General features: G+C 36.6%; 1 protein-coding gene across 1 annotated transcript in view; it reads right to left on the reverse strand.

Moving 5' to 3' along the window:
- Mdga2 (MAM domain containing glycosylphosphatidylinositol anchor 2) overlaps window positions 1-24,947 on the reverse strand; it is a 794,049-nt gene that overhangs the window by 156,165 nt on the left and 612,937 nt on the right. The window contains 1 exon segment of the mRNA XM_052738256.1: window positions 23,706-23,999. Within this exon segment, the coding sequence (XP_052594216.1) occupies window positions 23,706-23,999 (294 nt within the window).

The following is a 24,947-nucleotide window of genomic DNA, read 5'->3' on the forward strand; positions in this document are numbered from 1 at the left end:
GATGTACAGCTATCCTGAGAAGTAAGGAATGAAAGATTACAGAGTAGTAAGAATTACTATCTATAATAGAAAAGGGGGCTCACAAGACCTTAATCCTACACAAAGCACTACAGTAACTAAGGCGTGCTAAGCGTGGTAGAAATAGTCTCCCCCAGGAAAGAACATACAAATTTGTCATCCAATATTAAGTGGTCATCCCCCAAAACATACATACAGGTAACATTACATGGACAGAGCAGAGTATATAGAAGGGAAGATAAAAATCATCACTCCAAAGGATTCCAGTTGTGGCCTCATCTCTCAGGATGAAGAATGGAATGGGGATAATTTTCAGGCAATACCCATCCCTTCCTCTTATGTAGGAAGCCAAGCACTGGAGGAGATGCTGTGGGAGTCTTGAACTCCATCCTCTGTAAGATCAGCGCTGACTTGAAGGACATGTGGCCAGCAGTGTATCCAGGTACCTGAGTTCCCACCCATCTGCTCTGGCTGAGAGAGAGGACTGACTACCTATGTCTCTCTGTTTTTCACTGTGGAGTGGATACGACGCTAGGGAGTTTACATATTTTTGTCACAGCTCTGTGAAATGTCTATTGTTATTTCCTCATCAGTAAACAGATCATTTAAGCTCAGAAAAAAAAAAAAAAAGAATACATATACATGTACATACATAGATGTAACACTAATTAATGAAAATATGAGGCCATGATTTGAAAGATAGATAGGAGGAGTATATGGGAGTGTTTGGAGCGAGGAAAGGAAAGGGAGAAGAGATGTAAATATATTATAATATTAAAAATATAATTTAGAAAATACTATTAAAGGCTTAGGGTTAAAACACTTGCCTTGCAAGAATTAAGACTGGAGTTCAGATTCCCACAACCTAAGTGAATTCTGAGTGGGTGAGACAGTCCACCTGTAATTTTAATCCTTGTAAGGCAAAGATAGGGTATGAAGTGAGCAAACTGGCTATCCAGATTAGCTACATGGGAAAGTTTTGGGTTTAATGGAGAGATCTTGCCTCAATGATTATGATGGAGAATGATCCAGAAAGACTCCCAACATCAAACTGTGGCCTCTATTGGCATAGACCCACACCATGAACCCACATGTGTGAACACTCATATACAAACACATGCACACCCATACAAGACATGGGAAAACATGTTGCTATCATAATATAATTATAGACTGTTCCCCTCTATGTGTGTATGGTAAAACAGGACGTGTAGGAAAGTGATTACACTAGGGAAGATCTGATATGCTTTAATGTCTCCAGATCATTCATCTTGCTTCCCACTACATGGCAAAATAACATCATTTGCTAATATAATGTGTATCGGAGCTTTTTGCCTATCATGTTAATATATTCATTTTAATGAAGTGGGTTATTTTTTTGTTGGAATTATATTAACTTTGGGTGAATGAAATTTTAAAAGCTTTCAATTATGTTCATTTTCAATAATAATATAAAGGAATAAATGGAGCACAGAGTAGATTATAACAGGATGAAAATTATTTTGCAAAGCATGAAGTTTCTAAGTGTATTTCATTTGAGATACTTGCTTATATCTATAATTCAATCTTTTTGTTTACTGAGTATCAAATGAAAATGGCAAAGGACCACCGTCTAATTGTGCCTTTGCACATTCCACAATGAACAAATATGTCCTGAAATTTTATCCTATGAAAATAACATCTAGGCAGGAGAATGAATTTTAGAAATATATGTATTAAAGGAATAAAAACAATTTATATCCTCTTAATACATTAGGACACAATGAGAAAAACTAAAAAAATAAAGTAGAGAAATGATTCGATGCTAAAGAAGTTCCTAATATATGGTGTTAGAGAAAATGCCAGAGTATAACCAGTGTTGTTCTTACAGTTGGCTCCCCTGAACATCTAGCCTGTGCCAACTCCCCTTTGAATGCGGTATGAGAGTGTTCTGGTCTCCCTTGTTCAAAGAGCTGCCATTCCTGTGTCCTATATTTATATCCTTTGGCCTCCACAATGAAGATGCAGAATGCATTTTATGTATCTACTCTGGAAAGCCATTGTATATTGACTTATATATTTAAGTATTTTACATATGTTGGCAGCTCAAAGTGAAAAGTGTCATTGGATCAAAGATTCTGGCCCCAGTTCTGCCAGGAATCAAGGGTATTATTGACTTAAGTCGCTTAACCTCTTAAGATATGATGTCACTATCTATCGAGTATCTGTTCTGGGAGTTCAGGTAAAATGAAGTCAGGGGCTGGGAGACATTTTTAGGAATTGAAACACTCCCCAACATGATTGTAGATCATTCTACCAGGTCTCAGCCTCCATTCAATACTTTCTTCCTTCTCTTTTAAAGAATGGATTTAAGCATATGTAAGATTCTCATTTAGAATTGTTTTAAAATTTACTTCTCCTGAACACATTTTAGTTGTTTAACCATCAAATTTTATCTAGGTTATTATCTATTTCTGTCTACTTTTAACCTAACATTGAATTACAAAGAATATTTCTGATCACACAGGTCATAAATAAAACAAGGCCAATTTGCTGTCAGTGATTATCACTGACAATTATCAAGTTGACTATTCTTAGTTGACAAAATTCAATAAAATATTCATTTACTGGCTATACAAAATTCTGCTGTATTACAACAATGCAAACAGTCCTGTAGATTAGTTTTCCACATAAATAAGGTTGAGGGTACCACTATTTGTTCATATTTAAATTTATTTTTTTCCTCTGCAATAAACACTGGAATAGTAACACAATATGGAAGTATTCAAATGAAGTAATTACAGTAAATTTGGGCATTTTAATACACTATAGTTTTTCTTAAAAGAAAATGAATATAAACCCAAATGATTTCAGTTGGACTACTCTTTGTGGGTACTTTAGGGATCAGATTACATGACTTTACTATCTCCTCTGGGTATTGTGGAATCCTGATACGTTAACTGGTCTCTCTAGCACTCTGCTCCCAATCATTAAAATCTAATCAATATCCACTTTTCTCTAAGCAAGTATGGTTTAAATTCTATCAACACAAGGTTCAACTGGAAGAAAAGTTGACCTGTGGGATCTAGGATTTGTGACTTCTTTTATGATAACAGTAAGAAACCACGAACACTACTTGTGCAGCAGTAAATTGTGATGAACTGTGAGGAGCACATTTAGACTCCCTGTTGTACATGCTGAATTGCACAAAATAGAGATAAGGACTTTGGAATCTTGCTTTTGTTGGACTATTTTATCACAGCATCAGGAAGTTAAGACAGTGATTAATGTTTCTGTGTTCTCCATATGAGCTGAAAAAGAATATCCCATGTAGCTAAATGGTTCAACTGAACCTAGGAGTTAGATCTATCCTATAGAATATTTCATTAAGACATTTTTCAAAATGAATATTTGGGCTGGAGAGAAGGAAGGCAAAGAGGTTAAGAGCACTGGCTGCTCTTCCAGAAGACCCGAGTTCAATTCCCAGCACCCACATGGCAGCTCACAACTGTTTGTAACTCCAGTTCCAGATCTGACACCTTCATACCAATGCACATAAAATAAAATTAAATAAATTAAAAAATGAATCTTTACAATTTCCAGTAGGTGCATGTGTATAGTCTATTAACTTCATACTCTACCACAGTTTTAAAACTAAGTTCAGTATCATGTCAACAACAAATAATAGTTTGAAAAATATATATTTGCAATTGCCTATGATATAGAAAGGTTACATTTTAAGTTTACTTCTAGATATATGACAAGCAAAAACATGTATGTGGAGAGATCTCAATAAAATAAAAAAAACACCAAGAAGCTAAACTGATATACATTTAGATAAATGTTAAAAACTGAAAAATAATATGTATGTCTAATAATACATATGTCTTATACAATGGTTATAATAATTTGGCAGTTCAAATAATGGGCTCTTCCTTGCAGACTATTTAAAGGAGGAATAACAAACAAGTATAAAATTTACCTATATTTTACTTCTCTCAATTTAAATTTCATTTATAAGTTGTCTACATGCACAGCTTATATGTTACTTTTATCAGATCTTCCTGATCCATATTACTATCACCAGATTTTTAGGTCATTTGCCTATGTAAATGTTAAAGTTTTGATTTTTTTTCAATTTTCATCTTTCATGACCATATTGAATTTATAACATGTAATAAAGTTTTGAAAAAAAAAGAGTAATGAAGCATAATGTCAAATATGAAGATGGAAACACATTTAAACATCACTGCAATGCTTTTTAAACTGAATACAGGTGTGAAAGGAACTGCATACAATGGACTGGACTTGACCTTAAAATGATCAATTGAATCAACATCCGTGATCCAAATGGTAATCAGTTCAGATGTCTTCCAAATCTGAATTCTCAGGCGAGCACTTGCCATTGATTTACCACATCATTAAATCATTTATTGTATTGTTTTCTGATATCAATGTAGTGTCTGGCATTGAATTCTTTGTACTGCAAAGTTCAGAGACAAATAAATCACAATCTCATCTTTAGCAACTTTAAATAAGCTTAGTTTCCCGATAGAAAATGGAACACAATGTCAATCTGCACAGAGCTGAGTAAGAATGTGATATGTATCTGGAGAATGACATAAAGATTAGATCAGATGGTGCTTATGAGGAGCTGGTTGTAGTGTTTGGTATAAAGTTTTCCACAAATGCCATTTCTGTTCTTATTGATGCTCTTGTTGAGGACTTGAGTCTAGAGGCATGAGGATATACTTCCGTGGAAGGTTCAAAACAATTATCCTGAGTGAACTGGCATGTTGCAAATGCTAAAAAGACGTCTATAAAACAAACAGTCCTCGCCGGGCGGTGGTGGCGCACGCCTTTAATCCCAGCACTCGGGAGGCAGAGCCAGGCGGATCTCTGTGAGTTCGAGGCCAGCCTGGTCTCCAAAGCGAGTACCAGGAAAGGCGCAAAGCTACACAGAGAAACCCTGTCTCGAAAAACCAAAAAAAAAAAAAAAACAAACAGTCCTCGCCGGGCGGTGGTGGCGCATGCCTTTAATCCCAGCACTCGGGAGGCAGAGCCAGGCGGATCTCTGTGAGTTCGAGGCCAGCCTGGGCTACCAAGTGAGTCCCAGGAAAGGCGCAAAGCTACACAGAGAAACCCTGTCTCGAAAAACCAAAAAAAAAAAAAAAAAAAAACAAACAAACAGTCCTTAAAAGGGAAGTAGATGGACACATGGAAAGCGTGATGACAGGAAAACTGAATACCATCAAGCAGTGGGGAGGGAACAGAGAGAAGTCATAGCTAAGAAGCTCTGGACCCACAGGCAGGCCTGTCATCCCAAGTTAAAGTGTTCGTGATTTGCTTGTGACACATTGAAAAACATGGAACTGCTAAGTTAAATGGTCAAACTGAGGCCAAGATAAATAGAGTTAGAAAAGCGGGAACGAGGCTGGATTCTAAGACTATGGTGTGCAAGACATGCTTCAAAAGTGAAGAGTCTGAGAAAGATGTGCCAAGACAAAAAGAAAAAAAAATCACTGGAAAGCAGAATGTAAGGAAGCTAGGGAGTAGAAGAAACACAGCTAAAAACCATTAGTGTCAGGGGTAAGATGAGCAAGGAAAGAAGACCGACCCTTGGGGACGAGTTTCAACCTAACCCCCATGATGACCCCAGTAAGCGTGGGAGGCCCTTTTGTGCTTTTCTTTGGTTAATACACGTATACACTGTTGGTAAGGTGTTGGGGAAAATATGCCATCACAGCTTTAACTTTAGTTGAATCTAGGGATCAATTAGGGAATTCAAAGTAGGAATCTAACAGCATCTAGGGAGCAGGGGATGTCATGGAAAGACTCTGACAGCCTTCCCTTGGGTCCCTTTCACATCTCTCTATTACTACATCTTCCAAGCAGAACACGGCTTCCTCTGTTTCTCACATTCTTGGATGTTAAAAGATGGTGGGCAGAATGTGTGTGCTTTAATACAGTAACTAGAAAGTCCTTTGTACTATGTGGTTTAAACACTGTTATATTGTTGTAGTACTTAAATACTGTTTTATCAGGGAGGGGATGGATAGATGGTTACTGGGCATACAGAAAGGGAAGGAGAAAGGGAAAATGGAGAGGCAGAGAAGAAATAAGAGTAATGGAGGAAATGTGTATGATTGAAGTGCTCCATATTTATGTATGGAATGTCATAATGATGTCCCATATTTTGTACACTTAACAGAACCTAATAAAAAACTAAAAAATTAAATATTGTATGGACAATATAGATACTATCATGGCTTATATTTTTTAACTTTGTTAAATCTACAAGCTTTACATAGGACACTTGTGAATTTTTCTTCCAATATTTCTTCTTCATTTTTAATTTGTATGGTTAATATAGATGTATCATGCTATATAAACCTAATTCTTGGCCATGCAATTTAAAAATATGTTCAGTGGAGAAGAACTATTGACTTTGTGAATGTTAGCGACTTACCTTAAACTATGTAAGTTGACTTTTAAGAGAAGAGAAAGCTACAAAGTCTTGTTGCCTATACACTAATTTGAAGTCTCTAAGGATGAATCTTGGTGTGGGATTCTGACTAGCAAAGTGGACAAATATACCAAATAATTCACAGTAAATAAAGGTAACAAAGAGATTGTACATAAGTGTGTGAAGATTGAGAATTATCAGACATTTGCATAATAAACACCTCTAAAACATTTTTTAAAGTATTTTTGTAATTATGGGAGGATTGATTCTTCTCCACATTCCATTCTATGTTCTAACTTCTTTATCTGTGGTTGCTGTGTGTCTCACCTTTATTTTGCAGGGCTGCTTCTCACCCAGGAAAGGTAGGAGTTAGAAGTCTAAATCTCTTTCTCCTGCTTCGATTTCTCTTTATCTATTGTGATTCACTTCTATAGAATAATTTTACTGTTTTCCGAGATTATACTATAGCTGCATCATTTCTCCTTCCCTTTCCTACTCCCACGCCCTCCAAGGTCCTCCCTCTCCTGCACTCTTTCAAAAACTGTGACCTCTAATTCTTTATTTCTAGGTTTTTGGTTCTTTGGTTTTTGGTTTTTGTTTTATCTGTGCAATTGACTTTTCAGACTTAGCAGACGAAAGCATTTTTCCTGAGTTCATACTCCTTGCTTCCCACAAAGGCAAGTTTTATTTTAGATACAGACGGGCAAGTCTAGCTTCATTAAGATCTTCTAAATTAAATGTCAAAAAGAATCAATGTAGCCTCATCTTTATATATAAATAGATAGATAGATGGATAGATAGATAGACAGATAGATAAATAATAAAAAATGAAAGGATGGAGGGGGGTGTGAGGCTCAGCAGTTAAGAGCACTTGCAGCTCCTGCAGAGGACCATGTTCTGGTCTCCAGACCCACACATAACTCCAGTTCCAGGTGATCTGACATGGTGTCCTTGTCTCCACAGGCATCAGGCACATACATGGAACATAGACATCCACTTATGCAAAACACATCCCACATAAAAATAATTATAATAAAATATTTTAAATGCAATTTAAATTTAATTTTAATTTGCATTATTTCTACTGAGAATAATCTGCCAAACATATTAAATATAGTAGCGAATGCATATAGTAATCAGTAAAATGCCTTTTTAATCACAGCTATAAAAGACAGACAGGAAGAGAAGAGAGAACTGGGGGGAGAGTCAAAGAAGGATTATGATATATCTTGGGATTTTCCTAATTTATGAGGTGAAAGTTGCAACTTCTACAGAAATGTATATAATTTTCTATATTAGAGAAGAAAAATAAGATAAAATTCTTCTGATTTTTAGAGAATAGATTTTGAGTTTCACAGAAAGCTGAAGAAAAATAAAACAGAGCTATTAAGACAAGTTTTTTGTTTTGTTTTGTTTTGTTGTCCTCTAGTGTTAGAGAGATAAGCCCCACTCCTCTCTTCTGGCAAGTGGATAATTCATTTTCTCAAGTCAACACTGCCATGTTGTTTTCTTTTGAATTCTGATGGGCTTCACAAAGCATGGCATGAAATAGGACCTGCATGATGTTGCACTGTTGAAAAAGGTATCTGTGACAAAATATCTATATTTGCTTTGATATTACCAGTTTTGCCACTCTTAGATTTTAGCCTCAATATTTCTGGCATTTATTGCTCTATACTTTTCCTTCCATTTTGCATTTTGATTAGCACCCTTACAGACACACACGTGCCCAAATACACACAAAGATATGTGCACAAACATGCATACCACTACCATCATACAAAAAAATTGCACATATTCACAAATACTGAGAAAGAAAGTACAGAGTACATCTTTATTATTTTCAAGACCAAAGTGACTATGCACCATGGAAATGTAATTTGATGAGAGTGATAATCGGCTTCTTATTTATAGCAACTCCTTTAAAAATTGATGTAAGTGTGGCAGGGCAGTCTGAAGAGGATTGTTAATCATAAGAACAAATGCACACAGTTTATCACACACATGCATCCTGCCATTCACAGTGCTGGGTCAGGAAGTGCTGATGTTGCTGTGTGAGCACGGAACAATCTATCACAGAGAGAAGCTATTCATGGAGTCAAAGACTAATGGCAACTGTCTACTGACACTGATTGTCCACTCTCAGGGACTCTCCTTTCTCCATGTCCTTTACTTTATCATCTCTTTAATGGGTAGGTGTTTTCAGAAATCTATTCAGCTTCTGAGCCTCTAATTAAAACAACTCTGGAGGAGTATGAGGAGCGACTACATCCAATAGGTAAGTTTATGGAAGAGAAAAATCGTAGTTGCTGAGGGATGAGGCAGAATGGTTGCTGACAACACCGGACACTTTTCAATGATGCAGGAGAAGAATGGGAGCCATTACAAAGTCTCAGAAATATTAGGCAGGGGTGGGGGTAGGCAACTCCCTCAGTTCCCTAGGAAACTCAAGTCATTTTACATAGGGGTTAAGCAGAGAGAGAAAAACAAAGTAAAAGGATGAAGGAAATGTTTTTAAATGTTCGCAACTCCACCTGCTAATGTGGCTAGACATGTATGTAAAGGCACGCAGCGGTCACAAGGGGCTGTGTACCATCACTGCTCATGTGATGCTCACATAACCTCTCTGTCATGACACTTAGATTTATGGGTTTTGTCTATTTACACGTTAAATTATAGCATAGATCACCTTTAATTCTCATGTGGATTCCCTTAGCCTAGCAGAAAAATGGATAACATTTTATTGACAGAATTAATATTTATTGACAAAACTAATTAAAAGTAAACATTTATTGACATAATTTATTGCAGTTGTCTGATTAATATACTGCCTTTAGTGAAAATACAATATTGTTATTACCTTGGAACAGAAAGAATCAATTATTTAACAACATAGATTATGTAACCACCTTAAGATCCAATGCAATGTCAATATCCTAAGCTTCTATGGCGTAGGAAGAATAGTCCTTCTGATTAATTTTGAAGAAATAAGAAAATATACAAAATAATCATAGAAAGCATAAAAGACAAGTTACTATCAGATGCAATTTGGAGTCTGTTTTTAAGTTAATTTATTCTTACTTCAGTTTTTCTTGCTTTTAAAAAATTGTAAAAGATTTTGAAATATTCCCTTTTATGGAAAATAGAATTCAAAATAACATCTGCTGCTAAAATGATGAAATATTCCAGAGAATCATGACTATGGTGAACTTATATAGAATTACTATTGCTACAGTCATGGTAGTGTGTATTTAATTTCCATTAGCTTTAATTTCAGGCTCATTCTTAAATTTTATCAAAATCATGAGCCTGACCTTGCAAGTCCCTTCTCAAAAACAAAGTAGAAAAGTAAAAAATGCAAAGCACTGGCATTTTTAATTCAAATGTCAACAAAAGATGCACATATATATGCACATATATAGATGTAATAATAATCAATGAAAATATGAGGCCATGATTTGAAAGATAGAAAGGAGGAGTATATGGAAGTGTTTGAGACAAGGAAAGGGAGGGGAGAACTGATGTAAACATATTATAATATCAAAATATAATTTAGAAAATACTATTAAAGAGTTATGGTTAAAATACTTGCCTTACAAGTGTTAAGACTGGAGTTCAGATTCCCACAATCCAAGTGAATTCTGAGTGGGTGAAACAGTTCACACACACACACACACACACACACACACACACACACACACCCTATAATGAAAACGTCAGTGTTAGTAAGCATATCAATGTTAGATCAAATACGATTCTTAATAAACACTGGGTTATATAGTCATTGTTACCCAGACCAAAAAAAAAAAATGGTGAACATCTAATTAGAGAATAACCATGAGCTGATGTCCATCTTACAAGGCATGAAAGAATGCAAATATGATGTCCTCTCATTGAATTCTACAGAAACCAAGCCTGATTGTTTACAAGGGGCAAGCCACAAGGTATATCCCATTTTCAAACTTCATGCAATGAATTCTATCTCCTAAATGTGTATCTATATTTAAGTATGCCTGAGGTTGGGGATATAGTGTGAGTATGTAGTGTGTGAACTAGGGTGAGAAGGAAGGAAGAACGAGGAGGAAAGAAAAGTAAGAGGCAGAGATTTAGAAAAGAATGGGATGGAAGGAGGAGGTAACAGAGACAGAGGAAGGAATGAAGAAAGGACGAGGAGAGGAAGAGGAAAGAGAAACGGATCAAAAGCTGGAAAATAAGGTTGGTAGCACACTTGCTGTACAAGTGGCAGTGAGTTGGACACCAGAACCTCTGTTATAAGCACTCAGCATGGTGGCACCTCTCATAATCACTTCACTGAGAAGGTGGAGACAGGCAGAACCCTAGGACTTGCTGGCAATCAGACTAGCCACTCTCCAGCTTCAGGCCCATGAGTCATGACTCTCTCAGAAAGAACAAACACAAAACAAAAACACAAAGTTGATAAAAACAAGGGAGAAGGCATGCCTGACAAACAATATCTAAGTTGTTCTCTGGCCTTTATGTGTGCGTTCTCTTTCTCTGTCTCTCTCTGTGTCTGTCCCTCTGTCTCTGTCTCTGTCTCTGTCTCTGTCTCTGTCTCTGTCTCTCTCTCTCTCTCTCTCTCTCTCTCTCTCACACACACACACACACACACACACACACACACTCTCACACACACATACGCAAATGTCCAAGAAAATAATGTTTTGCCCAGACTCTGAGTGCTATCCAAGACATTTTTGAAATGGACATTTCAAGCCAAATCTTTCCAGCAGCAGAGAAATGTCAATGTGTCTTTGCTGAACCAACTAATTTTCTTATCCAAACAAACTTGCATCATGTATATAAAACACTAAAAGCAGAACTTTTATTTAACAGGATGCTTTTAGGGGGAAAAACATTACAAACTTTTCAAAGCAGGGTACTTGTTAAAGACAAAGGAAATATAAATTAAAATGAAGCACGTGTCATAAAATGGCATTGAAGAAAGATACAGTAATTTGCAGACAACAGGATCTTCTTATTCTTTTGTAAAATTTATTTTCTTCAGATAAGCACAGAAAATATCTACACAGGGACAGATGTAGAGCCACAGTGAAGTCAATTAAGCTGATTTCCAAAGCACTACAACATATTTCTCTTTGTATTTATGTGGAGGTTGGGTTACATTAAGAATGAACCTCACAGATTATACTTAATAAGATCACATTCATATTCTTCGAAAACAATTAATTGGAAAATTTCAGAGTTCTATGTGTTGACATTTGTATGAGTTTATGGACTTAGGGTCCTACTCAGTAACCATCCTGATTCTAAATGAGAGTTAATCATAAAGCAAACAATGGGGAAGACTATGTTAAAATTATTTTATAGAAATAATTATATTAAAAATAAACCATCAGGAATTTCAATCTTGTCCTCTCCTTATGTGTTTTTTCTGTCATGTACTCATTTTCTCTACGTGCCACATTAAGGAAAGACAAACACACATAATTGTTTGTGCTGTTCAAGTAGATTTTTTACTCTTTTCTGTCATTATAACACATATATGAGTTATTTTATACTAAAAATATATTGCAGAGAAATTTGATCCTTTTTCTTAATTTAAACATGTAGTATCATGGAGATTCCTGAAATCACTACACACACACACACACACACACACACACACACACACACACACATACACACACACACACACACACACACACACACACTATTATTAACGCATTGAATATAAATCAGTTTTTTGGTAGCAATTTTTAAACTTGAGATTATTTGGAGATTATTTTGATATGCCCTTTACTTGCATAGAAAACAGTGGGGGAGGGAGGGATAGGGAGGGCAAAGGTGGTTGCATAACTAAGATGGGCACCACAAAACTATAGAATCCTCTGCAAAATCAGACTCTACCCCATATATTCCCATTTCCCCATTCGTGTATTCTGATTTTCTTATAGTCTTTCTCAGTTGTGGTGTTATTTTGTTCCCCAAAATATTGTGCACCCTAATAAACTTATCTGGGGTCAGAGAGCAGAAAAGCCACAATATTAAACATAGAGAATAGGCAGTGGTAGCACATGCCTTTTATCCTAGCATTCCAGAGGCAGAAATCCATGTGTTCAAGGATACAGCCAAGCATGGTGACTCACGCCTTTAATCCCAGGGAGTGATGGCAGAAAGCAAAAAGGTATATAAGGCGTGAGGACCAGGAACTAGAAGCATTTGGCTGGTTAAGCTTTCATGCTTCTAGCAGCAGTTCAGCTGAGTTTCATTCTGGATGAGGACTCAAAGGCTTCCAGTCTGAGGAAACAGGACCAGCTGAGGAACTGGCGAGGTGAGGAAGCTGTGGCTTGTTCTGCTTCTCTGACCTTCCAGCATTCACCCCAATAACTGGTCCCAGGTTCGTTCTTATTAATAAGACTCTTTAAGATTCCTGCTACACTCAATGTATGCCCAAAAATGCACATGTGGTGCCTCACTTTTATTATCGAAACTGCAGGTGAAAAATATGTGACCAGTCAGCTGGAGGTTTCAGACTGTACCAGGGAAGACATGGCATCTGATGCCATGATGGTATTAAAGAATGTGATCCATGGATGTGACGTCAATTATATTTATGATAAAAGATGAAAGGACAGAAGCATCAAGTTTGCACAGGAGGATGAGCTAATGAGCTGTTCACCTCCCTTACAGCAGGAATGATAGTCTTCACAAAAGATAGAAGGCATTGCCAGTTAAGAGGCTTGAGTAATAGGTAGTTATGGAGAATTATCAGAGAGAAAAAAAAATAAATGCTTGCATTTTGCCTCTATGTTGTAGCTGTGTCTTTCCAAGTCAAGCCAATCATATGTAGGAGTCATTAGTCTTAGGATTACATGCAAAACTCCCTAAAACGGTTTAAGAAAGTCCTATCATTTGCAATTTAAAGTCCTAGTCCTCATGTAGGGATGAGCATTCGGCATCAGTGGTGTTAAGGAAAAGAGATCAGTGATAGAGAAAATGGTAGGGATTTCTTGCAGGAAATAAAGTTTTAATGCTGAAACTGAAAATTATAATCAAGAAGTATGACTGTACTCAGAGAAGGTGTATAGGGTATGAAATAGTGGATGTGATAGCTAACTAAACTGAACTAAAATACTTTCCAAGCATTACCATATTTAATTCATACTAGTTCTGTTTGTTTGGTGAGTTGACTTTTTATCATCATATCAAACATGGAAAAATATATTTTAGAGAAATGATGGGAAATATAAAAATGTACATGTTAAATAAAGTTTCCAACTCCAGAATTTGATAACCCAGTTTCATTTCACATGCATATTTGGGGATAAGGAAACTAGAGTGAGGAGCATGAGCTTGGTGATAGCTGAGAAGGACCCTGGTAGGTGGAACATGCGTTCCTAGAAGAGTGAAAATAACTCAGGGGAGTTACTATAAGTTTTATTTTAGTTACATCAGATCTTGGAATTCATCAGGAAACTATCTTGACATTTTGCAGAAGCCAGCTGAATATCTCACACATACATTTTGGGGGAGGATCTGCACAGTGCCGATAAGCCTCTACATCGCCAAGGAAGAGAATGTGGATCAGGAAAGAGTAGGAACAAAATATGATGTGGAGAGAGAAGGGATAAATAGCAACCCAAGCATTATTGTAGGATTAAAATAGAACCAGTATATACTTTGCTGTCATAAAAGACATGGATGAAAGACTGAATTAGCAAGAATAAGTGTTCATTCAACAAACATGTCCTTTGAATGGAGCTAACACTGAGACATGCAGGGAGACGGGTGGATAATAAAGGGAATAGAAATGTTAAATACACAGTCATGCTTGTGGGATTACACCATGTGCATCTTCATGCATGTACATATGTGGGTGACTGGTTGGCACATTTTCACTTTAGGATTTCATGTGAGCACCTGCCGTAAAATATAAAAAAAAAATCACCTACTGAAATTACTCATATCTTTTAACTGAGCTATAATGCTCTCTATCAGTAACCTCTTGCTACACACTAGGAAGTTCTGGAGTGTAGACAAACTCATATGCTCAGACATTAAAAAGTCAGGAAAATTGTTGCTAATAAAGGACACAAAAAAGCTGAAACTGCACACAGGAAGAGGGTGCAATTGCATCGGCGACGTCACGGAAATAAATAATAAGAAACTTCTGCCCATTTTTTTCTTACATGCTGTTCAATTCTCTACTTTGAAAATATTCTCTCTTTATTAATTTGGTATAATTATCTCCCTATTCTAAGCACGCTACCCAAGCATGAAAGAGATGGCTCAGCATGCAAAGGTGTTTGCACCCAAGCCTCATGACCTTTACTCAATTTCTGAGACCCCATGGCAGGAGAGAACCAACTTTTATAAGTTGTCCTTTGACCTACAGACACCCACATTATATAATAAAAACAATTAAAAGCATCTCTTACAGTATAGATTTTTTTTTAAGAAAACCAATTTGTACTTCAATCCCTAAAAGAAAATATAAAAAAAACTCCACTTACTCATTTTCAAGAAACGTATATAACTTTCTCTTTAAAAGTAGTTTGGAATCAAAGAGAAAGTAATTTTTACATTTAAAACAAGTATTAAGTTTCTAATTAAGGAGGAATTTCTTTAATCTTCACAATGCATGCTCAGTTTAAATCCAGAAGTTTCAATTTTAAGAATTTTTGCTTTTGTTTACTACAATATTGAAGAGTTCAAAGAAGTACTCGTACACCAGAAAAAAAGGAATTTTTAAGGAGAATGAGAATGGATTGATGGGACAATGTAAAATACAGATTTTTCCCATCCAAATATGTAGCCAAAAGACCTACAAGAAAGACCACAGACACAGCACTTTACAGACAGTTTCTATTCTGAAAGTGTGTTGAAAAAATAACTTCATTAGAAACATACTTGTTAGTGCAGAAAATGAACATGTGACCAAATTGAAAACGTGAGATGGTAAAAAACAAAAACAAAAACAACAACAAAAAAAAAAAACCTCAAAAAACTGCTGAGGCTCCTTGGCAGGTGAGATTGTAGATGAAATGAAAAGGATGAAGCGGAAAAAAGCTCAAATCTGCTCCTACCCATTAGAACTCCCTTCTGCAGGATTCTAGCACTGATGTCCGGATAACATGAGAAGGGAAGGATGTCAGCCAGGACTCCTGACATTTTTTCTGTGTTACCTTGCTTCTGGGGGAGGACGCTGCTGACACATGATACCACAAAGCTTTGAACTTAGTGAAGTGACTCTCGTAACTGGCAGGCCTCTTCAGGGGCTCTGGAAACCGTGTCTATGCAAGCATACCGGCTACCATCGGAGGATATTTCACCAGTTTTCATCCCCTCTCCAGGTCTCCTGTCTTCTTGTCCATGAGCCATTACCAGTGCAGGGGCTCTTGATCTAGGGTTCTTGTGTTCAATTAAGGAATATTTGACCATAAGTGGAGATATGTTTTATTGTCCTGGCATGGAAAGGGGTACCCTCTCAGAATTTAAAGATTAGGAATTAGGCATAGCCTCCAAACACTACAATTAGCAGATTAGGATCTCCTCTCCCAGTAATTACAATCTGGCAGGAAAAGGTTATTAGGGCAATACTAAAAGAATCTGCCACTTTTGCAGTACCCCCAACCTCTAAGCACAAGACTCAAGAAGATTCCTTCCCAAATCATGACAAAAAATATTCCTTTTGCTGATGGGTGGTGGTGTGTGCCTTTAATCCCAGCATGAAGGAAGCAGAGGCAGGTGGCTGTAAATTTGAGGCCAGCATGGTCTATAGAGTGAGTTGCAGGACAGCCAGAGAAACTCTGTCTCAAAAAAAGAAAAAAGAAAAGAAGAGAAAAATACACCAATGAAGAAACAAACAAAACCCAAAACAAACAAGGAAAAATTTCTTTTTTTGTTGTTTGGAGACAGGGTATCACTATGTAGTTCTGGCTGGCCTGGAACTCTCCATGTAGACAAGGCTATTCTTGAACTCGCAGATACTTGCTTGGCCATGTATTCTAAGTAATGAAATTAAAGGTGTGTGCCACCATGCCTGATTCCCCTATATTTTTAAGGTATTCCTGGGAGATGGGGAGTGAGAAGGCCTGGTAGTAAACTGTATGTTCTCTCCTAGATTCTGGTGAGACAATGTTAAATTCAGCTAAAATAATCCTACGGTGGTGAAAGCAGTTATAGCTAAAAAGGATTTTGGTATATTAACCACAATTTGAAAATAAAACAAATACAATAAAATATAACCTAATATAGTATATACTACAAAATATCTGCACCTGGTGTTAGATATTAAAATGTGGGCTCCGGAGATGGCTCAGTGGTTAAGAACACTTGTTCTTGCAGAAGACCCAGGTTCAATTGCCAGCACCCACATGATCAGTTACATCTGGTTCTGTTACAGGAGCTCCAGCGCCCTCCTCTGAGCCCAAGGGTACAAGGCACACATTGGTGCACAGACATAGATGAAATCAATCACCCATGCCCGTAAAATAAAATAAACAAATCTGCATTAAACAACAGACTGTCAATGAAGATAAGGTTCCTACGAAAACATAAGCTAAAATTCTATTGACCAGGACCCGCAGGTAGATGGAGCTCTCTGTAAGAGTATCGCCTGCTGCAGTCTGAGAATTTCCTGTCTTTCTCTTATAATATGGTCCTTTGAGGCCTCCTCTTTTTACTGATTTACTGTCCACTCATTGAGACACCTGTTTTGTTGTTGTTGTTGTTGTTTTGTTTTTACAGTGCTGGGACCAGCTCACAGTCTAAGTCATAGATTTGTTCATGGGACATGTTATTGTTCACCTCTGTGATACGTTTTAATGGCTTACTGTTACTACATTTTACTACATCTTATAAGGCCTCTCAAAGTATTTAGTAATGCCTAAATTCTACGTTTTGAAAGTAAGATCTTTTATATATTAAGAATGAATACACCGGGCGGTGGTGGCACACGCCTTTAATCCCAGCACTAGGGAGGCAGAGCCAGGCGGATCTCTGTAAGTTCGAGGCCAGTCTGGGCTACCAAGTGAGTCCCAGGAAAGGTGCAAAGCTACACAGAGAAACCCTGTCTCGAAAAACCAAAAAAAAAAAAAAAAAAAAAGAATTAATACAAAGAAAAAGAATTTTGATTGTTATATATGTTTGTGCTCATTTATTTGAGAATACATTTCCTAGAAATGAGAAAGGGAGAGAGCAGGTAGCCGAATGTGCCTAGAAAAGGAGACAATAAGTGTTTCAGCTTACAAGCACTTAGTGTTTTTTGCCATACCCAAAGGGTTCAGGAGGAAGGATCTTTGCAGGTAAGTGATGCTGTGATCACTGCTTGAATCCCTTTCTGCACAATCGTGTTGGACACAGTACTTAGCTAATTGGGCTGATGAAACACAAATCTTGGCTGGGTTGAGATGTATTTTTAATCATTCTGCTAAAACCAGCTCTTTCCTGTTCCAATTTTGTCAACATGCTTTATGAAAGCACTTTTAATTGATAGACTTTCCCTAAGCAATCTATGCCCACATCTACATTCAGACAGCAACCGAGACTGAAGCAGAGAGGGAAACTGCTCATTTTCTTCCTAGGAGCCATAGGCTGGATGATCTCATCTTTTTCCAAGCAATGCTTAGTCTAAAAAGCTTGGTGTTGCTCTGTTCTGAGAAGTCCTGTAGAGAGGGAGAGTCCCTTAATGCTGTCTTGGATAGTTTCTAAGGTATCCATTTATCCCTTACACAGTTATCAATGATGATCTATTCTCCAGAAGAATGAAGAAACCCAAAAAAGGGGACTCTGAGGCCAGTTTAGCCATAATAAATTCACTAAAAAATTTCCTGAAAATGTAAATTACATACATGGGAGCTTAAATTTTCAAATACTTAGGAGTAAAGAAAATACATAAGCGAGTTAAGCATAATATGTATATTTATATATAAGATATGTTAACCTGAGATAATATTTCCATAAATCATTTATGCAGAGTTTAAATTGAATAGCATATTATAAGTGCAATTGTTTCTTTTTTGTAAACAAAAGGTCTTAGGGACAAGAAGGAGGCAATGGGAAGGCTGGGAGAAAATATAAATATTAATGTTTTCAAAATATTAACTTTGCCTCAGGGTTCACTTGATTAATGCTTCCAATAACTACTGAAAACAATGAAAGAGCTAATATAGCCATTTAATCCAAACAAAGGAATGCTGCATAATAAATGCAGAGTTCTCGTTAATAACCATTAACTTTAAAAATAGCAAAAATGAACACCGAATGTATTAATATCTTCCTAGGAAACTAAAAGCTTTTCTCAGCCCACCTTCAGACAGAGTGTATTGTCAAGTGAGAAGAGAAAATTAAGAACTTATTATCAAACATAGTTTGTCTCTAAACTGTTCTCTGGAATGGAAAACTTGATTATTGATCAATAAATCAAAAATTTACACACACACACACACACACACACACACACACACACACACACACACAACTATTATGATACTAAAAGTTATAAGCTATATGAAGACCCAAGGTCAATCCCTAACTTTGGGAATATATGCCTATGTCTACTTACCTACACACACACACACATACACACACACACACACACACACACACACACACACACACACACACACACACACATTGCCTTGGCATGCAAAGGTCTAGAGTACAGTAGGAATGGACCAATCTTTAAAACTAACAAAAGTGTTATACTCTGAATGCGTGTCTCTCCACTCCAAGCCTAGGTGGAAATCTCATGGTTTCTGTGAGTCACTGGAAAGTGGGGTTTTGGAGAGGGCTCTATCGCATCAACGGGATTAGTGCCCTCATAAAACAGATGCCACAGAAATAGTGCTTTCCACCATGATACCACATGAGTCCAGTTAAAAGACAAGTGCCCTCTATGAGGCAGGGAGAGGGACTTCATACTTGATCATGGATTTCACAGCTTCAGAAATGTTAAGCAATTTCTGATGTATAAGCTATCCAGTTTATAATATTTTTGTTATAGTAGCCTTACTAAGTTAAGAGTAGGAAATAGGATGAATAATCTGCAAGTAAGACAGCGAACTTTTAGCTTAAAACTTTGCAGGGATTAAATGCTAAGAAAATGAGAATCATACTGATAGTTATGTTCCCCATTCTTTTATTTGTGGTATGCACTGCTATTGTTATTTCTTAATATAGTTTGTGTGGTGATTTGAATAGTTATGGCCCCCAGAGACTCATGTGTTTGAATGTTTGGGCCACAGGGAGTGGCACTTTAGGATGTGTGGCCTTGTTGGAGTAGGTGTGGCTTTGTTAGAGGAAGTGTAACACTGTGGTGGTGGGATTTAAGGCCTCAGATGCTCAAGCTATGCCTAATTTGGTACTATCTCTTTCTGCTGCCTGCAGGATCAAGATGTAGAACTCTCAGCTCCTTCTCCAGTACCATGTCTGCCTACATAATCCTAAAATTCACATGGAAAGACAATATATCCTGAATAACCAAAGGAGGGGAACCCAAGCAAAAAAAAATGATGGATGGATTTCAATACTGGATCTCAAAGTACATTACATAGAAGCAAAGACAGCAGAAAATGTAAGCAAATAAAATAGAAAAGAGCATCCCAAATAAATCCACTCAACTACCATTCATTAAATTTTGATGAAAATCTTTAAAACTTACAATGGAAAAGGGACATCTTCTATAATAAGTGGTGGTATGATGTTGATGAAACTGTATATCCATGTGCAGCATTAAACTAGATTCATGTCTCATTCACTATACAAAAAATCAGCTTAAAATTTGTCAAAGATCTTATTTTAAAACCTGAAACATTGAAACTACTATGGAAAAAATACAGGGGAATAATTTCAAGATATAGGCTTAACAAGACTTATTTTTTTATAAAGGACTCCAGTAGCAAAGGAAATAATTCCAATAGCCTGACAAATTTGTTATGTGAAGTTTAAAACTTTCTGCATAGTAAAGAAAACAACCAGCAATGGATACAGACACTCTACAGAATGGAAGGAGACACAATGTTTGTCATGGGAATGATTACTGCAATACAGAAAGAAATGAAAAAAAAATCAAACACTCCAAATTCAGATCTTCCACTCAATACATGAGTTATTCAATTGAGGCTCTCAGAAGACAAAACATATTTTTAAAGTGTTCAACATCCTTAGATTTCAGAAAAATGCAATTTAAAACTATTTTATGATCTCATTTCACCTGGTCAGAATGGCTATCAATAAAAAGACAAATGAGACTGGGCATAGCAGTGTAAGCCTTTCATCCCAGCACCCAGGAGTTAGAGGCAGGAGGATTTCTGTGAGTTTGAGGTCAGCTTGGTCTACATAGTGAGTCCCAGGACAGCCAGGGCTACAGTGCAAGACCCCGTCTTGAAAAATCAATCAATCAATCAAACAAACAAACAAAAACCAAACAAAACAATACAAACACATAAAACAAGTGATAACAAATGCTGGAGAAGACTGAGGAAATGTAAATTAGTGTAGCCACCATAGAAATTAGTATGGAGATGTCTTAATCTGAAAATAGAACTACCAAATGACCCTCTTATGCTCCTTCCTGGATGTACACCCAAAGGTCTCAATTTCAATTTAATGCAGAAAAAAAAGAAAGAAAAAACTTGACATGTTTTATTGATAAACTATTTGTAATTTAAGAAATGGAACTATCCTAGACTATCATCAATGAATGAGTAAAAAGAATATGTGGCACATATATACAATGGCATTTTATTAAGTCTTAAGGAAAAATAAAATTATGGTATTTAGAGGAAATTTTTTTTTTTGTAAATCATTGTGTTAAGCAAAATAATCCAGACTCAAAACCAAACCAAACCAAACCAACCAAATAATGTGAGTCTTCCCTCTCTGTATATTCTAGACTTGATGTGTGTTTCTAGGTCATGAATTTGAGTGGGATGATAAGAGGGGAAGAAATCTCTAGGGAGCAGTGAAGTGAAAGAAAAAAATAAAAAGAATACAATGAACATGTTGACACACACGCAGAAAGAAGCTACTTGGGGAGGGAGGATGGAAAAGAACCATCAAGAGACAGACGGGAAGAGGGACAAGGATGACTAAAAAATAGTCTGAATGAAGATGCCGTGATTAAACCAGTGTTTGGTATGACAATTTAAAAAATAATAAAAACATACATTAAATTTCCAGGAGTGGTGTTACATGCCTCAGAACTCAAGAGGCAGAGGCAGGTGGATCTCCCTGAGTTCAATGCGCCAACCTGGTTCTACGTAGCAAAACACTAAATCAGTATGTCCTCTTGGATACTCCTGAAACCTCAGTTTCTCCAGAATCAGAAAGTGCGTATGTATCTGTATTTCTATTTGTTTATAAATTTAAACATATATTTATACACCTGCCAACTGTATGTACACTCACATGTATTTAGCAGCTTTAGCAATTAGCCATAATATAAATACATTATGCTTGGAATACACAATGTGTAAAAGAGTTGGTGGGCTAAGGAGCTGGCTGGCTCTGTAGTGACGTGCTTGCGGTGGCAAAAATCTGGGGATTTGAGATTGGATCCTCAGCACCTATGTAAACATCGGGTGTGCACTGGTGACACCAGCGCCAAGTTGTCAGAAACAGGCGAACTCCTAGTCAGCCACCCTGGCTAACTGGTGACTTTCATGCTCAGTGAGAGAAGCTGTCTAAAAATTAAGGTGGAGAGTTACTGAAGAAGACACCCAAAGTCAACCTCTGGTTTCCACATGCATGTTCCCACATGTGTCTGCCTACTTGTGTGTCCATAGGCACACGTGTGTATACACCATCCACACATACATATAAATAAATAAAACTTAGTTATATGTAATAACGGAGCTTGTTGTAAAGGATGCAATGAACAGCACATGTATATACATGTGCATGTGTGTGTTCGCATGATGGCATAGTATTTTATATTTCATATAGGTAATATTACGTGTATCATAGATGTCAAATTCAGGCAAAACTCTATATTTTTATGATGAAAAACTTAAAATGTTTGTTATTTTTAAAAAGTATTATCAGAGTCTCTTCAATTTTAGTTTTGCAGGAGCAAGCCTAATGCAGACATGGAGTATGTGTTCACTGACAGGGATTATGTTGCCTGAACATGAACTGATTCTCCCGGAAGCATTTATTAAGAGAGTTACTGGTTGCTTGTGCTTGGCAAATTCTGACTCATAACCAGATTCTTCAGAAGTAGACATCTACGTAAAGAGACTCTTGAGCAACACACTGAATCCCTGGCTGCGCCTGGAAAGACTGCTGGTGTTTGGCTTCCAGAGTGGACAGGGCATGGACACGGAATTCTGAGTGGAAGTTCTGACAACCAGCACCCCGCTGTATAATTGCACCTTGCACCTTCATACTTAGACCAAAAGAGCTGAATGTTGCTGATGTCTATTGGTATTTTTTTGAATCACATTCCTGTCACCATAGAAACAACAGTGCAATACTTATCATCTGCTATTATAGGATCAAATTTTACAATCTTGTGCTGATTTTTTACTATTTTCTCAAAGTAAACAGTACCAATTGTATGGCTCAGTTTTTTTAATCAATTCTTAAATTTATTAATTTAATTATTTTAAGAGCAAATATTAACCCCATAGTGTCTACAGTTTTTCTAAGAAATACAGCCATAATTTCAATAGAAATAGTTCAAGAATTACCTTATTTAGCTCATAATTAAACACTTATCTGTTGGATTATTTAGAAGAATTCAGCCCCTAAGATTCTCACGACTTCTATTACTAGACAATTATGCAACGTATTGTAACAACTTCATACACGCAAAAGTAGCATTTCAGTAATCAGATATTCACATTTAAGCAAAGGGATTCTTTAAATAGGTGGATGGTTTGGGCCACAGTCATGCAAATATTTAAAAATGGAATGAACTATGGAAACTAGAGCTTAGTAACCAAATCAGCAGTTCCTTTCATCTCCACCTGCTGTGTTTGTACTCTGATGGCTTTTAATCATGACAGTTTGTTGATTCTTTAGCCTTAAACACCATCATAATCACAATGTGTACATAAAGACAACTGTATATGTACTAATGGCTACATAATAACCAGATAAATGGCAGTTGCCATTTATATTGGACAGCAATTGGGCTGCTTTTTAAATTTGATACTGATGCAGTGCCAATAATCACTTCTTTTACTCAGATAGAAGTGCTATCTTCTCCTTCTTTATCCCCACAGAGAAACCAAAGGAAAGGGAATTTACTCACACTGCACGATGAGCTGGACCAAGGCTTCTCTTGGCTTCACATTGAATCCATTGTACTGGCTAGTTTGACACCTGTACATCCCTGACATTTCCCTTGACACGTTCACAATCCTCAGTGTCCCATCATAACTCTCCATTTGCATTGTCCCATCAGGCATTGCGACTTCTTTATCCGCTCTAGACCAGAGGATGATTGGTTTAGGTTTCCCAGTTACTTGACACTGAAGTTCTATTGTGTCTCCTTCTCTGGTGACCAAAGGTGATTTTTCCTGTGGAACAGTCAGATTGGGTGGAACTTGAAATGGGAAAAAGAAAATTTTTCAAGGTTAGTATAAACTGGTAAGACATATTCAGTCACAGAATATCATAAGGAAACAATTTCTGCTGGTTGAAGGAATTTGACAATGCAGATGACATAAAATATAGGAACCAGAGAAATAAGGGGAAGATGCTGTCACTTAAAATAGCCCTACAACTTTCATTGTACATTCTCACACAAAGACTATATGCATCTTCACACTAAGAAAGATATTACATTTGAAGGCAAGTGGTCAACATTAGAAAACTCTACTCAATGCCTTGTCTTATTAGCCAGTAACTGGGTCCTCAGTCTTTGCTTTCACCAGAACAAGCAAACTCATGCAACTGTTGCCATTACATATAAACACAACTCTCTTCTAACAGCTAAGTCACTACCAGTCATCCAGAAAACTGACAATCTGAATAATAATCATGTGGTAGAAATATTTCATCTTAATCCAGTTTTAAAATGATTTCATTTTACTCATATGAGTACATAACAACAATATAACATGTGGAAGAAGCAGGAAAAAGAACGTGAAATATAAAGTTAGAAGTATCAAAAATGGTGCTGAGATTTCTGGTCTATTTTCTCTCTGGTGAGAATTTAATAGAGCAGCTGACTAATGTCATTCTCATATAATTCATTATATTCTCCCATTTTTATTGTTTAGAAATTTAAATTTCATAAGATTTCAAATTATCATATTTGGAAGCAACATGGATTCTTGGCAAGATATTTCTACTAGTTCTATAAAATTATTCTTAAGAAAAATATTCAAAGCATCTTTCAATGTCTACAAGCCGTATAAATTCCTCAAGGAAATTTAATTTTTTATTTTATAGAGCTTACTTAGTATGACATAGGAATGGTCTGGTTGGAGCTTAGTTTACTGGACTGGAATATACTCATGTTAGGTTTTAATGGAAAACATGGAGGACT

This window comes from Peromyscus californicus, unplaced genomic scaffold (genome assembly GCF_007827085.1).
Source record: "Peromyscus californicus insignis strain IS unplaced genomic scaffold, ASM782708v3 Scaffold_15__1_contigs__length_86483966, whole genome shotgun sequence".
In the NCBI taxonomy this organism is placed as follows: Eukaryota; Metazoa; Chordata; class Mammalia; order Rodentia; family Cricetidae; genus Peromyscus; species Peromyscus californicus.